Source organism: Apodemus sylvaticus, chromosome 22 (assembly GCF_947179515.1).
Source record: "Apodemus sylvaticus chromosome 22, mApoSyl1.1, whole genome shotgun sequence".
NCBI lineage: Eukaryota > Metazoa > Chordata > Mammalia > Rodentia > Muridae > Apodemus > Apodemus sylvaticus.
In genome coordinates, this window is record NC_067493.1 from 50,971,180 (window position 1) to 50,987,772 (window position 16,593).

At 51.9% G+C, this 16,593-nt stretch overlaps 1 protein-coding gene across 1 annotated transcript in view; it reads left to right on the forward strand.

Moving 5' to 3' along the window:
* Positions 1-16,593, forward strand: part of Fbxw8 (F-box and WD repeat domain containing 8) — a 92,253-nt gene that overhangs the window by 10,945 nt on the left and 64,715 nt on the right. Inside the window, exons 2-3 of the mRNA XM_052167690.1 lie at positions 2,476-2,580; positions 15,209-15,373. Coding sequence (XP_052023650.1) covers positions 2,476-2,580; positions 15,209-15,373 — 270 coding nt within the window. The remainder of the gene's footprint in view (positions 1-2,475; positions 2,581-15,208; positions 15,374-16,593) is intronic.

The following is a 16,593-nucleotide window of genomic DNA, read 5'->3' on the forward strand; positions in this document are numbered from 1 at the left end:
GCATCACACAGAAGTTAGTGTGTGGGCTCCCGACCGTAGTTGTGCATGTGCCTGAGCTGTTGGTGCCTCTTTGGTGACTGGTCTGCCGTTCTCTAACCAGTGGTGGAGCAGGGAGGCTCAGCCTTGTGGGAGTGGGGAGGGGAGACTGTTTGGAATGGATATTGTCAGTCATTTTAGAGTTTAGAGGCAATCTTTTTTTTTTTTTTTTTGGTTTTTTTTTGGATTTGGTTTTTTTGAGACAGGGTTTCTGGGTATAGCTGTGGCTGTCCTGGAACTCACTCTGTAGACCAGGCTGGCCTCGAACTCAGAAATGCGCCTGCCTCTGCCTCCCAGAGTGCTGGTATTACAGGCGTGCGCCACCACCGCCCGGTGAGACAATCTTAAGAATGGTGATTCAAATGAAAAAGTTGTCTCTGCAGTGTTGTTTACATTCTGAGAGTTCAGCCTAGGAACAGTGGCTGGCCTCCAGATCTTACACACAACCCAGCACAGAGTCTAACTGTCTGGCTGTTGGTGTGGTGACCCTAACAGTGCCTGTCTGTGGTCCCTGCACCCTGGTGGGCTGCTTCTTTCTCCCGTGCACCACAGCAAGCCTTCCAGTTAGGTGCCCTTCAGAGTTGGTGAAGCTGTTTTGTGTTGTGTGGGTCCTCCACTGTGTGGACTCAGCCTCACTCCCTAGTCCTCAGGTCACTACTGCTGGGAGTGTCTGCTTACTATGGGGTACATTAAGGGGCAGTGAGTCACCAACAGGCAGGCAAGAGTGACGGGGAGTGAGGAAGGGAAAGGAGCTGACACCCAGGCTCTGCAGGCCTTTCACAGCGAGACTGTCTTCCATGTTGAGCATGGGAAATAGGCCAACAAAATAGGCATTTGTTGGGAGGCTGTGACTTCTGTCCAGAATAAAAGCAGAAGACGGCATTTTGTGTTCATGTCAAGGCTAGTTTGTAGTGTGGCCCGAGGTGAAGAAGCCTGCAGCTGGACAGAGCATGCCTCACGCTGTCTCACCCTGTCTTGCTTAGCCTCACCTGATTAGCTTTGGCTCTGTGAGGATAAAGAGACTTCTTCCTCTTGTTTCTTTACCATGTTGACAGACACAGCAATGTAGAAGAAAAGGAGGCCATCTGGGGTGGCTTTGTGAGTGATAGTCCCTGACCTTGTGTGTGCCTGCTATATCACAGACCAGCGGTGACTCCCACAGGGGAGTTAGAGTTGTCTGTGGTACTTTTCACTGGTGAGTTAGAAGTTGTTTGAATGACCGATGGCCGTTAGGCAAGAACCTTGCCTGATGTGAGTCCTGGCAACTGTTTTCTTAGGCAGGGCCCATGCCTTCCAATTATCCTTGCAGATTTTTTCCTGTTTTTCTGCATGGCCAGAATCCTTCCACTGAGTGAACGTCCTGTTCCCCCTTTGTCCGCAGAGACCTGTCAGCCTCCTTTCCCGGGAGAGCCCTTTGGCCTGTGTGCTCAGCCTGTGTTTGCAGCCATACACGCTGTTTCCTCGTAGGCTCCAGATCCTCCTTCAGTGCTGAGACTCCTGAATGAGTAACATGACCCTCCGGCTTTCTTTACTCTCAGTCTCGGGAGAGTCTGACCGGTGCTCACTATCCTTAGTCCGCTGGAGACTGTTTTTTGAAGCAGCCATCTCGCAGTGCGGAACTGTGCAGTGAGGGCTGGATTAGTGACTTGCTTCCAGCCTGCACGTCAGCGGTGTCACTGAGAGCTTACTAAACGGGAGCCTCCTTCCCAAGCTTAGTTTGTCGGGACAGAGGGAGGGCAGCTCTGCAGCTGAGAAGCAACACCCCATGGCTGGCAGGTGGACCTGGGGGCGTTCGTGTCATATACGGCCTTTCCTCATCCCTGTGGTTTCCTTTGTATGCTGGGATCGCTTCCCTTATCTTCCCGCGGGAGCTCTTACCTCATCTCTGATTGCTACCCTAGGGCGGCCAGCTCGTGTTGCTGTGCATTACTAATCCACTCCGGAGAACAGCTTTGTTTGTACTGGCTAGCTCAGGTTAGCCAGCATAAGCTCCTCTCCTGAGGGGAGGTGGGCCTGCCCCATAGCCGAGCAGCCTCCACCCTGCTCTTTCCCCACAAAAACACTTTAGTGACCTGGTCAGTCACTAACTCCAGAGTGCTGAGGAGGCTTGGCTGGCCTTCAGGAGTCAGGCCAGCTTCTTGGGCACCTGCTGCCTCAGCTGCTTTCCGTAGAAGTCAGGAGGCTTCTGCCACATCTTTGCACCCATTCCCCCAACCCCGTAGCATCTGCGCTTCTCCTGGAGCACCATGGGAAGCAGTCATATGGATTTCATTTCACAGTGACTGAAAGGAGGGGGTGTGGGAGGCCAGAGACCCCATTTCTTCAGTTCTCCCTGAAACAGCCTCAGCTGTGGTCACCAGCAAGAATGTCCAGTGATGGAAAGGCCTAGCCCAGCCTGCTCTCAACTTCGCACTAAACAGTTTCTTTCTTTCCCCACAGAATGAAATGGATGATGTGCCCTTCTTTGATGTCCATCTGCCTTACGAACTGGCGATCAATATATTTCAGTATCTGAACAGAAGAGAGCTGGGTCTGTGTGCTCAGGTAAGCTCTTGCTCACATGTGGCCCAGAGTCCCCCAGCTCTGACCAAAGTGCGGGGAGCCCCATGAACAGTGTTCTGCAGAATCACACAATTGACAGAACTGACAGAAGCAAGCACAGCGGCTTTCTTAAAGGAAGGCCGCCATGAACTCCAGCTCTTGTTCCACATTCCCACTGGATTCTTGTCTTCTGGTGACCGTCTTTTGTACCAAGGCTGAATTATGGCTGAAATCGTGGGCTCTGCCTGCAGCGAGCTAGCCTGCGTTAATATATCACATGTGTTAGTACAACGATGTAGCCTTTCAATCAGACTAGTCATTAGGGTAGCAGCTGAGGGTCAGCCCGGGGGCAGATTGGTGAAGTCACATTTTAGACAAATAGTCTAAATTACCCTTTAACTAGCAGAACCTACTCCTGAGGTGACTGAGGAGGGACACACATTGAGGGACTGCCCGGGGGCATTGCTCATGTCATGCTGACTCTGAGCTTGTGCCTGTGGAGGGGAGCATTGGCTAGCTTGGTTGTGTGTATGGGTGTTGTGGGTACTCTTTCCCTGGGGAGACATAAACAAATATCAGGGCACTAATGACAACCCAGAGTACAATTGCACTGAAGTGCTGCCCAGGGAGCCTGTGAATCTATTTGACTTCCTTACAGAAGAGCATGCATGAGTGAGGTAGACCTGTAAAGTATAGGGGACCCCAAAGTGGCCACACCCAGAAAGCCTCACCCCAGCATAAATGTGCACCCCAGCTGTGTAGAAGGGATCCCCCTTCAGTTGGTCTCACAGTTAATACTCCAGCTCACGGGAGGCTCCCCATGTGGGTGGAGTTATATACTTATGGCTTGGAGGTGCCTGGGGAGCAGGACCCTCTAGTGAGGGTCTATCGACCGTCCCCACCCCACTGTTTCTGAGGGAGGTCAGTAGGTCGGATCAGACCCCTGCCAGTGGTCGCAGCTGCCCTGACGATGGTGGCAGTTGTCAGCTCAGTGGACAGTGCTCTGCAACAGGATACCATGGAGGTCTGAGGGCCACAGTGGTCATAGTTTCGACCAGGTATGCCCTGGGGAGCCTGGTGTGTGTGCCCTTAAAATTGCTCTCATCTTAAGTATGTGATTACATTTCCTTTGTTGTTGTTGTTGTTGTTTTGTTTTTCAGTTGTTAAAATCTGTATGTCCATTAAATCTGAGTGAGTGCTCAAGGCCTGATCCCTAGTGCCACCACCAGAAAGAAACAGAGTTGCATTTGGCTAGTGATATAACTCGGTGTTAGATGGCTTGCTTAGTGTGAGGCCCTGGGTTTAAATCTATCAGTGCAAAAATAAAAACCATTCACTGGGCATCTGTATGTGGTCAGTATGACTAGCGTGGAAGTCAAGGAGTGTGTCATATTTCAGTGGACAGGGAACAAGCACTCCGTACACTTCAGCATCCAATGTCCCTGTTCACAGTAAACACCGCCCTCAAGTACCTGCGTCATCAGTTACTTGGAGATGCTGAGCGCCTCTGGGAGGTGCTCTTGCTGCAGTGTGTCCGTCCGTCGGTAGGAACCCTTGGCACTCAGAGTGTGAACAGAAGAGCCAAGAGCACCTGTGAGGCCGTCTCTCCTTCTGGGGTTCTCAGTGGCTCTGTGGCATGTTTGCCTTTGCAGCAGGCAACGGCCTTCTGCTGAGTGGGGACTGCTGCTTGATGAGCTTCCTCTGCTCTGTCTCTCTCTCTCTCTCTCTTACACTGTTAGGCACCTTGGGATGTTAGTCAAACGGGACCATTTTGTATGGAATGGGCATCCTGAGCTAGTTTTTTGCTTGTGGAGAAACTGGCTGCTTAGCTCTTTATGTCAAGCTACTCGTGGACTAGCTGTGAGGAGGCCTGCTGTGGGAAGCCTCAGGCAGTGTCGGCCTCTGCTGAGACTTTGCCTCCCCTCGCAAGGCTCTCCTCCTTGCTTTCTGGCCCCATGCTTTCAGCACCACGGTCTTCCCTGGGCTGGCAGCCTATTGCTGACCTGCCCTCCACCGTTGCCAGCAGCTGGGCCCTGGGCGCTGCCGTGTGGCCACTGTTTCTGCTGGGAGGGCTCATCCTGAGGCCCTGAAAGCGGCAGGCCCCTTAGGAAGCAGGTTACCGAACTGACAGCTCTAACTCTCCACTGTTTATAACTTTGTGTCCATCCTTTTCCAAGCCCACAAGAGTCCTAGCATTTCTTTGTTTGTTTTTTGAGACAGAGTTTCTCTGTATAGCCCTGGCTATCCTGGAACTCCCTTTGTAGACCAGGCTGGCCTCCAACACAGAGATCTGCCAGGTTTTGCTTCCTGAGTGCCACTGTGTCCAATTCAGCATTCTCTTCAGTCTTCTGGCTTGTTCTGTGTGTGTGAGTGTCCTGGATGCATGCTTTCACATGAACCACTTGCATGCCTAGCACCTGCTGAGGTCAGATGGTATTGTGGATGGCTGCGATCTATCGCGTGGGCACTGGGGACCTGTCCTTTGGAAGAGCAGCAAGTGCTCCTGTTTCTCCAGCCCCCTCCAACATTTTTTTTTTCAGTGTGAAAGTAATTCTAAGTCCACAGGAAGCTGCAGACAGGCACGCAGGCAGTGAGTGGTATGCGTCTGTATAACTCTTCCTCCCTTGGATGGTCCCTCGTGCCCAGCAACAGTAGTATCAAGGACACTGACGTCGGTCCTCCGTGGGGGTCTATCCAGCTTTCCCGTGCTCTGTTCTGCATTCCTATCCAGTTTTATTTTATTTTATTTTATTTATTTTTTTGGTGTTTTGGATTTGGTTGTTTTCGAACAGGGTTTCTCTGTGTAGCCCTGGCTGTCCTGGAACTCACTTTGTAGACCAGGCTGGCCTCGAACTCAGAAATCTGCCTGCCTTTGCCTCCCAAGTGCTGGGATTAAAGGCATGCATCACCACTGCCTGGCTATCCCATTGTTTCTTATTGTGGGTGTAGATGTGCGTGCTCCCCACCACTGTCATCATCCACAGGGCCACACAACCTCACCCCTGCCCCTTCCCTGCCCCTAGCCCCAGCAGCCCCTATGGTCAAATGTTAGCGCTGTGTGTATCTCTTAATGTGTAGTTTTAGTGGTAGAGCTGCACATGCAGTACTGTCACAGTTTTCAGGTAAAGGGTAGGAGGTTGCACATGGAGATGTAATCCCAGCATTTGGGAGGCTGAGGCAGGAAGCCCGTGTAGGTTGAAGACCATTATGGGCTACATAGTAAGACTCCGTCTTCAAGCCAGTGAAGGGAAGGGAAGATGCTGCAGTGAACCGGTGAGCAGGAGGCAGGAGGACCAAGACAGAAGGCCAGGGTGTCAGAGCCCAGCTGTCAGCTGTCATGACGTGATGTCATGAGCCGGACAGATGTCCACAGCAGGATGCTAACATTTGCACGTTTACAGTGCTGCTCTGATCTGGAAGTCTCTGCAAGTCACTAAGTACGGCTGAGCAGTCTCGCACGATGATGCCACAGGCTTCAATCCCAGCAGCTCTGGTGGCGGGAGCCTCTTCTCATCCCTGGCTTCTGTGGCTGTCTTTACACAGGCTTAGGGAAAGGTGGAGCCACTCCAGGAGGCTGCCGAGCTGCAGGAGACAAAATCAGTGCCCTGAGTGCTGGCCACTGGGAAGCCTGTGTACTGGGGGCTGGACCAGTGTGCAGGAAATGTTTAAGGACTGAAACACTAGGAAGAGTGTAGAAGGCAGGAGAGTAAGAACGTCAGGGCTTACTGGGCACAGTGCACGTCAGGGCTGTGGGTTCTTAAAAACAAAAGCACTTTTCCCCTTGTCTAAAAGCTGGATTTTTGGGGAGTTGAGTTCACCCTTTCCTCACATTCAGAGGCTTCACTGAGGGCCAGGTGCTGTCCTGACAAAGTGCCAGGGCGAAGAAGGGGCGTCAGTCCTGTGGATGAGCACCCCCACGCAGAGTAGAGCGGCTAGAGAACAGAGGAGGGACCTTAAAGTGAAGACGGGAGGGAGGGAGGGAGGGTAGCAGTCCTGAGGCCTGTGCAGCTCAGGCTGTCCTGCAGAGCCTCCTGCAGATGAGGAGTGGCAGGAGAGTCAAAATGGCTGGCTGTGGTGCATGCACAGTGGCTGGCTAATGTTTTCCTCTTACAAAGGTGTCACTGGGGCTTGTACATGTTTCCTGGTAAGAGACCTTTGCAGATGGCGCCCAACAAGGGTTCTGATGAGGGAAAGTGGCCACGGGCACCTGGATGGGGACAGTGGGGACAGGCTAGTGTAGGTAAAGTCAAGAGCTCAGCAGGGGTGGGTACTGTGGAGTCTCGCAGAGAGGAGAGGGCACTGTGACTCAGTGGATTATACAGTACAAGTAGGTAGAGCCAGGGCTACGGGGTGCATAGGGAGTGCTTACTTAGGACGGCTGGGGTCATGAGTGCCATTTCCTGGGGAGCAAGTTTGTGGACGACCAGTAGTAGGGAGAGACTGTGGTTGAGTCCCCAGTTGAGCCCTGGGTGCTCTCAGCACATCAGCAGTAGTTAAAGCCTGAGGCCAAAGGAGAAGGGTGCTCGGGATGACGGTGATGAGGCGAGGACTCATCTGTGATGCTTGGGATGATGGTGATGAGATGTGGGCTTATCTGTGAAGAAGGAAGAAGACAGCATTTGAGTTGCCTTTCTTGTCCCTGTCACCAAATACCCAACAAGTCACCTATGGAGAAAGTGTTGACTTTGGCTTAGACCATGAGGGGAGCCCTTGTTGCAGAGAAGGCATGACTAAAGGTGGCCCTGTGGCAGCAGGGGCAGAGAGGGCAGGAAGAGGGCTGGGCTGGAAGCCCCAAGGCTCTTCCTACTTCCAGCTATGTCTCTCCTCCTAAAGCTTCTTCGTCTTCCAAAACAGCTCCCCCCACCCCAGCTGGGGCCCACGTGAGCCTGGCACTGAGGCGTGAAGGCTTCCAGGCCAGCAGAAGAGACCAAAGGTATAAAGTGCTGCTGTATGCCGTGAGGCTCAGGACCCAGAAAGGACCAGAGGCCTTGGCCCCCTTGAGGGGTGACCTTGGTGTGCTGGGGGCAAAGCTCCTGGGGTCAGGAGTGCTCAGACCGGCCCTGCTGTGTGGTACCTTGCCCAGGTGGAGCTGGAATGTGGCCCTGTGGAGCGAGCCATGCCCCTGCCTACTGCTAAGCCCAATCCGGGCACAGCTAATAAAGCCAGGTTTTTAGCCAAGGGCCTTTTTTTTTTCTTCAATGTGGTAATTCACAGTGGTGCTATAAAGCAAAATGCTGGAGCCACTTTTATTAGCAAGTTCTTGCAGCTGAGGCTCGCTCAGTGGGGCTTTGAGCTGGGTATTCCAATCCCGGGCTATTAAAGACCATTAGACCTTTGGAAATTCAGGCTTATAAAGTTGCTGGATTGTGATATAAGAAAGCAAAGCCATTAGAAAGGCTTTTCTTTGGTGGGACCCTTTCAGATTTGCTTGTGAAAGTTTAACTGTGTCCTTCTGTTTCCTGAGTTAAATCCTTTAAAGGCTGTCTCTTGTTTTCCTCTTCAAAAGGATGAAGCCCCCTGTTTTGTATATGTTGGTTCTGTTGGAGCATTTCTGTAATACCTGGTCGTAGGTACAGTCGAGACTCTTGTGGAGATCATTCTTAACCCCTGTTTTATAAATCCTCCAAGAGATATGTGTATGTGCATCTAGAATTTAAGCTTTATTCAGAATATTTATCTTGCAGAACACAAAGCATCCTTGTGTTCTCCGTCTGTGCCATTACTGCCGATGGACTTAATACAGCCTGGTGTTTTTCTTGGAGATGGTTGTAAAAGTCTGCTGTGGCTTCCAGAACCCTTCAGGTTCTTGTGGCTGCTTCAGACTGTTTTATGTAATTATTTTCCCCTTTGCAGTCTATGCACCAGGTCCAGATGCTCCAGAGATACCGGGGCCTCTGAGGAGGAGCAGCAGTGTGACCTGGTTGCTGCTTTTCAGAGGTTCTTCCTCTGGCTGAGTCTTGCGATCCACCTTGCAGGCAGGCAGGAGCAGCACACACTGCAGAAGGCCTAGGCTGGGCAGCTAGAGACAGGAGTAAGGGAAGATGGCTGCCTCAGGTTTAGCTGCAAGAGCTGGGACTGAAATGTCCTAGTGTGAAGAGGTCCAGAAGCAGATGGCATGGGCAACTCAGCCTCCTGTGCCCTGCCTTCTCTTAGCGATCAGCCCCGCCAGACTCCTGAGGCCCTGAGGAGTCCCAGCAAAAGAATTTGATGCTCAAACCAATTTTTTTTTTTCCGAGACAAGGTTTCTCTGTGTAGCTTGACTGTCCTGGAACTCACTCTGTAGACCAGGCTGGCCATGAACTCAGAAATCTGCCTGCCTCTGCCTCCCAATTTTTTTTTTAACTCATTTCACTGTGGGATCTCTCCTCAGAAGCTTACCAACACTCCAAGAAGCCATGCTTTGTGCTGTGCCTGTCAGCGTGGGGGTGTGCATGTGTGGGGACACGCCTGCGTCTTTCTTTCTCTCTGAGCGTCTGTGTCTTGTAGTTGCATCTCAGGCTTCTCATAAAAGTTAGCTTAGAGCTTTTTTGTCAGAGTTGTTAGGAATTCTAAGGGTAGTTCATACCCTGTGCCTAGCTAGTACCTTGTCCTCGGAGAGCCCAAGCCTTTGCTACTCTTAATTACGTTAGATCCTGAGTTCTAGAAGCCTGGAAGGGAAGCACCTCCCACTCTGGAGTTGAGTATGGCTACTCTGCGACATCCTCTACTTCCTTCTTTCCTTCATGTTCAGCCTCATCCTGGCATAGACAGATGAACAGACATTGCTTCAGCAGAGTCATGGGTAGGCTCAGCTGTAGACCAAACAAGCTAGAAATAAAGCCATAGTGTTCTGTCCAGTAAAACTGGGGACTCCGCTTTCCTGAGTCTTTCCCTGCTTTTTACAGCCTGACCACCACGTGTGCTCAGATGAGGGTTATGTGGGCCCTATGGCTGAGGTAGAGGAGTGTGGCCTGACAGTGCGGTTAAGTGGATGTGTGACTGATGGTGTGGCTGTGTCAGCATGGGCTGGGTAATGGACGCATGGCGGCTGTGGGCTAGGCTCCGTGGTTTGTCTTAAGCCCTGTCTTGGTTAGCTCCCCCTCCCGTTCATTCTTCCCTTCTAAACGTAAGACACGGTTCACATTTTCCCAATGGCTGATGGATGTGAGAAACAGCTGTTTCTGTGGAGGACATGAGTGGGGCTCATGTTATCTGAGGGGCGTGGACAGTAGGTAGGGGGCGGCATTTAATATAGGTGGGGTATTCAGAAATGTAAGGATTTAGGCCTGGAGAGACAGTATCATGGACGTGAGAGACTGAACTTTGTGTATGTGAGGGATGAGGTGCACGTGAATACATGTGGAGCCAGCATGGGGTCAGTCCTCAAGGACTGTCCACTCTAATTACCTCCCTTCCCCCCCCCCCTCCTCTCCCCCTCTCTCCCCTCTCCCTCCCTCTCCCCCCTCCTCCCCCCTTCTCCCCCCCCTCCCCCATCCTCTCCTCTCTTTTCTTCTCTTTCTTTCTCTCAGTGGTCTCATTGGCCTAGGACTCACTAGGCTGGCTGGTCCCCAAGCCCCAGTGATTCTCCTCCTCCACCCCTGTCACCACCGTGGGACTGCAAATGCATGCCCCCACAGCCAGGTCCCAGATATCACAGGCAGGTGATAGAGCTGCTCTTCAGCCCTATTTAGAACGTTTTAAAAAGTATTTGTTGTATGCTTAAGAGCATATGCCGGCTTGTGTGTACGGCTCCGTGTCATATCCGTCAGAACTGCAGTTAGAGGTCATTGTGAGCCACTGTGGGTGCTGGGAACTGCACTCTGGACGGAAGCGCAGCCAGCGCTCTTAAACACTGTGCCATCTTTTCAGCCCTACTTACCCTTTCATACTCTAGTTCGTATTTTGAAAGACCTTAAAGAACGATGTCTACTCTGATGGGAAAATGAGAAAGAACAGCGAGAAACATAGGAGCTGCAAGTTCCTAACAGTATTTTAACTGGGTGGCGGAAGTACAAACAAATGTCCGCCTTTCTTAGCGTTCAGTAAATTTATCAGCTCCCGAGGCTTCAGTACACTGTCCCTGAGAAGCCATGATGGCCTGTCTGTAAGTGAACGGACGGACTAGAGTCTAAGGGTGCCATTGTGGGTGGAAACCAGCCCATGACACGTGTCCTCTACTAATTAACAGCACCGTGGACAATAGCAAAGCCCCTGTCTCAGGGTCACATTCATGGCACCTGACAGCATGGTTGGGGAACTGTTCTGAGTATATCGGTCAAAGGGGTAGGAGGACTGCTGCGGGGGCTAGGGAGCGGGCAGGAGCTGCTGTCCTCAGGAATGGTCAGGGGCGGGCGGGCCGGCCAGCAGGCTGAGCCGGACTGTTGGGAGATGCTCCAGACAGCCAAGGCTGTGTGCGGCTGCCTTCCTGTATGGGGTGTGCCCAGCTGATCCTCACAGCACCTCTTAGTTCTCAGCGAGAGCCCGTGTCACTGATGCAGAAGACTGACAGGTGCTTCGCAACTTCTTAGTCATTTGGCCTGACTTTTTGCTCTGGGTCCCATATGCTTGTGCCTATAAGAAAGTGACTGCCGTGCAGTCCACACACGGAGTTGGGGTGAAGCCTCAAGTGTGCTGTGGCCCCTGGGTGGCCCTGCTCACGGTGCTGTGGCCCCTGGGTGGCCCTGCTCACGGTGCTGTGGCCCCCGGGTGGCCCTGCTCATGGGGCTGTGGCCTCCGGGTGGCCCTGCTCACGGGGCTTGGCACGTTTCCAGGAGTGCTGTGCTCATAACTGTCCTGGGGCTGAGATAGCCTGAGCTCATGGCTTCCAACCACCTTTTACTTCTTTTTTTTTACTACTTTTTTTCACCTTTTACTTCCAAGTTTTAGCTTCTTTTTGAGTGGGTGACCTGGAACAGTAGACCAGGCTGGCCTTGAAGTCACAGAGATGTACCTGCCTCTGTTTCCTAAGGGCTGGGATTAAAGGCCTGCACTACCATGCCCAGCCTGAATATTTTTTAGATTTATTTTATTTTTTGTGTATGAGTATTTGCTTATATGCGTGTATGCATGCCCATTGTGTGCCTGGTGCCTGTGGAATTCAGTAGACAGTGTCGGATCTCGTAGAGCTAGACTCGGAGATGACTGTGAGCCACTCTGTGGGTGCTGGGAATTGAACCCAGCTCCTCTGCACGAGCAGCTGGTGCTCCTAGTTGCTGAATCAGCTCTCTAGCCCTGTTCATTTCTGTCCATCTATTTCTCCATGGTTTCTTGACTTAAACATATTTTCTAATGTGCCATTTTATTAACAGTTTTGAGTATTTTCTTTGTTACATTACTATAATAACCATTATTATTTTTAGTGTTTTGAAACAAGGTCTCACTGCAGACCAGGCTACCTGGAACTCAGAGATCCCCCTGCCCCTGCCCCTGCCCCTGCCCCTGCCCCTGCCCCTGCCCCTGCCCCTGCCCCTGCCCCTGCCCCTGCCCCTGCCCCTGCCCCTGCCCCTGCCCCTGCCCCTGCCCCTGCCCCTGCCCCTGCCCCTGCCCCTGCCCCTGCCCCTGCCCCTGCCCCTGCCCCTGCCCCCAATGTGAGCATGATAGGACTGCGCTACCAGCCCTGGCTTCTGCTGGTCCCCAGGCTACAGTGAACTGTAATTCAGCCACGCTGTCTCACCGCACCTCAGGTCTCTACTGTCCCCGCCGTTTGCAGGTTTTTGGGCACTTTGCTGTTGCTGTCCACAGCCCTTGTCCCTTTCTTCCTTAGAGTGGATGATCTCAGCTGACCTGGCTCTCCACACGCTCATCTTTGTCAGTGAGCCCTCTAGTGAGTGTTTTTTGCATTTTCTGCAGTTGCTTGCAGCTCTGAAACCTCTCCCTCCTAGCTTCTCTTCAGTTACTGTTGTTGATGATGCTGTGAGCCCCTGCCTGGGCTCTTTCCCCTGAGCTGGCCTTCAGGTTGTCTTCCAGCTGCTGTTTTGCCCTGGGTTAGTGTCTCCTCTTGTGTGTGCTTATGTGCTTCATACTTGACTCTTTTTGTTTACAGCATCATTCTTTACAGTGGCGTACATTCCTTTAAAGTATTATATATTTTAAGTAAACATGTATTCATATTTTCTTAAGTCTTTTTCCATCATCTTTGGTGCTTGTAATCTGTCTTCCTCAGTAGTGCCAGTGCTGTGACTCTGGGTGGGGCCTATGCCTAAATGCCACATTTGAAATGGCAGCTCCCACCTCTGCGGAAGGTGTGGGCTAACTACTGTCTATGTGCAGCTGTGGCCACTGGCGGATTTCGCAGTGGGTGGAGACTTCCTAACTGCTTTGATCCAGTGACCCTCCAGGGTCTGCTATAGAGACACACCTTGCCATCCCAGCAGGTCACAGCTCTGCCTGCTTTGTCCCTTGATTCATGCTTATGCAGAGGAGCTAGGATCTAGAAGTCATGGCTTTTTAGATTTTCTTAGTGCCCCGGCACAACATGCCCCCCACGTGGCACACTACACTCCCCATTTTCATCTTGAGCTCTTTGGTTGGCATCTTGTCAATCCCAACATAGTGTCTTCTCAAGTAGCTGTGTTAAAGCAACTCTTCCTCCTCCCAAGATAAGGGCTACTATGTAGTTCTAGCAGGCCTACAACTTACTGTGTAGCCCAGGCTAGCCTTGATCTCACAGCAGTGCTTCTGCTTTAGCCTCCTGAGTGCTGGCAGTGCAGCCACCTTGGTACTCACTGTTGGGGTAGCTTCCCCACAGGGGACAGGTCAGATAAAGCTCCTGGAGTAGCCGGCCAAAGCAGCTCTGTAGGAATGGGGTTTGCTGAGCTCATCCGGCCTTCCTGTCCTGTCCCGTGACCCCAGCCCCAGGCCTTCAGTTTGTATAGCTCTTTGAAATGTCAAGGAGATGGAGGGAGAGAAAACACAGGCTCGTGGACTAGTGCCTCACCTCTTCCTGAGTCCAGCCTTTCTTTTTCTTTATTTTTAAAGAGAGGGTCTCATTATGTAGTTCTGGCTAGCCTGCAACTCACTGTTTAAATCAGGCTGGCCTTGAATTTACATATTCAAGAACTGCCTCTTAGGAGTTCTGGGGTTAAAGGCATGTACCACCGTGCCCTGCCCTCAGGCTTTATTTTTATTTTACTTACTGATTTATTGAATGCTTGGTCCTCAGAAGGTTTCAAGCTTTTCATTTCTTTCCAAGATCCTGAACAAGTCAATAAGAGTGTGTTGATGCATGTTTAGTGTGGGCTCGTGCAAGCCACAGTTCACACCTAGAGATCAGAAGGCAACATCAAGTGGGGCAAGTGCACGGATGCACACGTGTGTGTATTGTGTGCATGAGTGTATGGTGTGTGTGTATGGTGTGCAGGTCTGTCACAGCATGTGTGAGTGGAGGTCAGAGGACAGCTTTGTAGGGTGGGTTCTCTCTCACCTTTACGTGGGTTCTGGGGAGTGAACTCGGGTTGTCAGCTGTGCAGCAGCACTGTACCCAATGAGATATCTCCCTGTCCGGCAACAGTCTTCACCACTGTGTATAGTATGCTAGGTAGCCCTCAGATACCAGCAGTTCTCCTGTCTTTCTCCATCTCCTACCTTTCCATAGGAGACAGGCTGCTGTATCCAGCTTCACCTGGGCTCTGAGGATCCAGACTTAGGTCATCACACTGCCGCAACACATGACCCAGTGCCCCATGTCCCATCCATTTTCTTCCCCTCTGCAGTAGTAGGTATGAAACCCAGGGCTCACACATGCCAGCTAAGCACTCTTCCACTGACCTACAGCCCTGGCCCAGCCAGCAGGTTTTGAGACATCTTCACACCCTCTCAGCTGTGTTCTCTTACCTCCTCCTCTGAGGCCTGACATGGTCCCAGAAGAGTATTAACAGCACAGGTTCTTGTAAGCTTCTGAAGGCCCCCCTGTTTACCAGGATAACCATGGCTTCCATCGGGTTTCTCCACTGCATGCTGCAGGCTACAGGCTGGTTATGGTGGTCTGTGGGGCCCTGAGAACTCTGGCCAGCTTCCTCCATTGTCCTGTAAGCCTGATGCATCCCTAATGATGCTGGGAAACAGCATCCTGCTTACGGTTGGGATTGGAGATTTGTGCCTCGTGTAGCAGTCAGTTCTCCATCACAAACGGTCCTGCTCAGCAGCTCCAGGGCTTTATTAATGCAATTGCTATTTTTTAATCTGTACTTATTCTAGTTCTCCATATAGCATAACTTTAATTTTATACCATCAGAAGTTTAGTTTGTTAAAGCCTTTCACCTCCCAGGCCCTCACACTCTGCTCTGAGGGAGGGCCATGCCAGTGCTGTGCATGGACCCTCGACGCTTCTGGAAAGCTGTGTGCTCGTGTTCTTCCTTACCGTGTGCAAGTTTGTTGGTTAGCAGTTTGCTAATTTTTTTCTCTTTCATTTGTTAGATGACAGTTTATCATGCCATCTAAAATGTGACGTTGTATGGTGGTATAACAGTTTTGAAATCTTGAAAGATAAAACTGGAAACATTTGCTTGTATTTTCCCCACCTCGGAGTGTTTTGTTAATGAGCCGGTGTTCACTGCCATGAGCCCGGGGCTGTGCTCTAGGTGTTGATTGATTTTGGCCGGCGAGGCCCCTCTAATTGCAGATCTTGACATTTGCATCACTTGTGCTGTTCTAGGTGAGCAAGACGTGGAAGGTGATTGCCGAAGACGAGGTGCTGTGGTACCGGCTGTGCCGACAGGAGGGCCACCTTCCCCACAGCAGATTCTCCGATTACACCTGCTGGAAGCTCATCTTGCAAGAGTGCCTCGCCAAGGAACACACGTTAAGAGCCAACTGGAAGGTAGGCAGTGGCCGTGGCATCCCCTGCGGCAGGCAGGCAGGCCTGCAGTTGCAGCCTGAGGCTTATTCCCAGAGTAGAGGGAGCAGGCATGCTAAGCAGTGCCAGGCCCTGTGGACTGCAGATTTCCGCATCTGCTGTAGAGCTGCCCCTCCCCCGGCCCTGGCCCTGAGCTTCCACCTGCTGTCTAGGAAAGGGGCTGAGGTGGGCTGTCTGACACCCCCTTTCCTGCCTGGTTGGGGTCACTGGAGTCCTGCTCTGTCAGCCCCTCCCTCTTTCTCTTTTTTCACTTCCCAGAGGGCTGACAAGGCAGCAGCTCCATGCACACAGGCCAGTGAGCCCTTGGAGGCCCTGCGGATGGATCTGCTGCGGGAGAAGGGGAGAGGTGCTGAGTGCTGTCTGCTCTCCCCTCGCAGAACCCTTGGCTTGCCGCCCCAGCACTTATCACTTCGAGGCTCTGCAGAAACATTAGCTCACAGCTAAGCATTTGCAGAGAAGCGTTTCTGGGGGAGCAAGCTGTCAAGAGTCGTATTCCAGGGCTCTGCGAGGCTCAGCAAGGTGCGTGCACGGCCGGGCTGCTTTCCCACTCAGGCAGCTGTGAATTCAGCCATGGAGACGGGGTAGAGCTCAGCCCTTCTCCTACTTAAGGCTCTGTGTCAATAGACTTTGAAACAAGAAAGACTTATGACTGGGAGTAACATTGTGTGAGTGCATGTCTGTCCCTAGTCACCTTGTAACCTGATTAGTGACCAGTGCACTGGATCTATAACATCAGCGAGCAAGCTGTGTGGTTGGACTGAGCAGCTGCAGCTGGTGGTGTGAAACCGGTCACTGACTCTGCAGGCTGCAAGATCTAGGATCTCTGCTAGATGTCAGTAGCACTCTGCCCCTATTGTGGCACTGCAAGAGGTCTCCAGGCATTGCCAGGTGTCCCTTGGTGGCAAACATTGCTCCTAGTTAAGAACTAGTCATCACTGGAGAGTTGGCCAAGCCAGTCTTCCTTAGCCCATTAAGACACTACCAACTAAGTCAGATCTAGCGGGCCCATGATGTCTGTAGCCATAGAAGGAAATAGGCTCATTTGGAGCCTGTGCACCCAACTAGGCCCTCTGATGGATGGACAGAGGAATCTGTGGAAGAAAGCTGCTTAGAGGAGCCAGGAGCCTGAAGGGAAGGTAGAGGGAAGAGAGCTTAGAGCTGGCTTCCCTTCCTTTCTGTCTAGA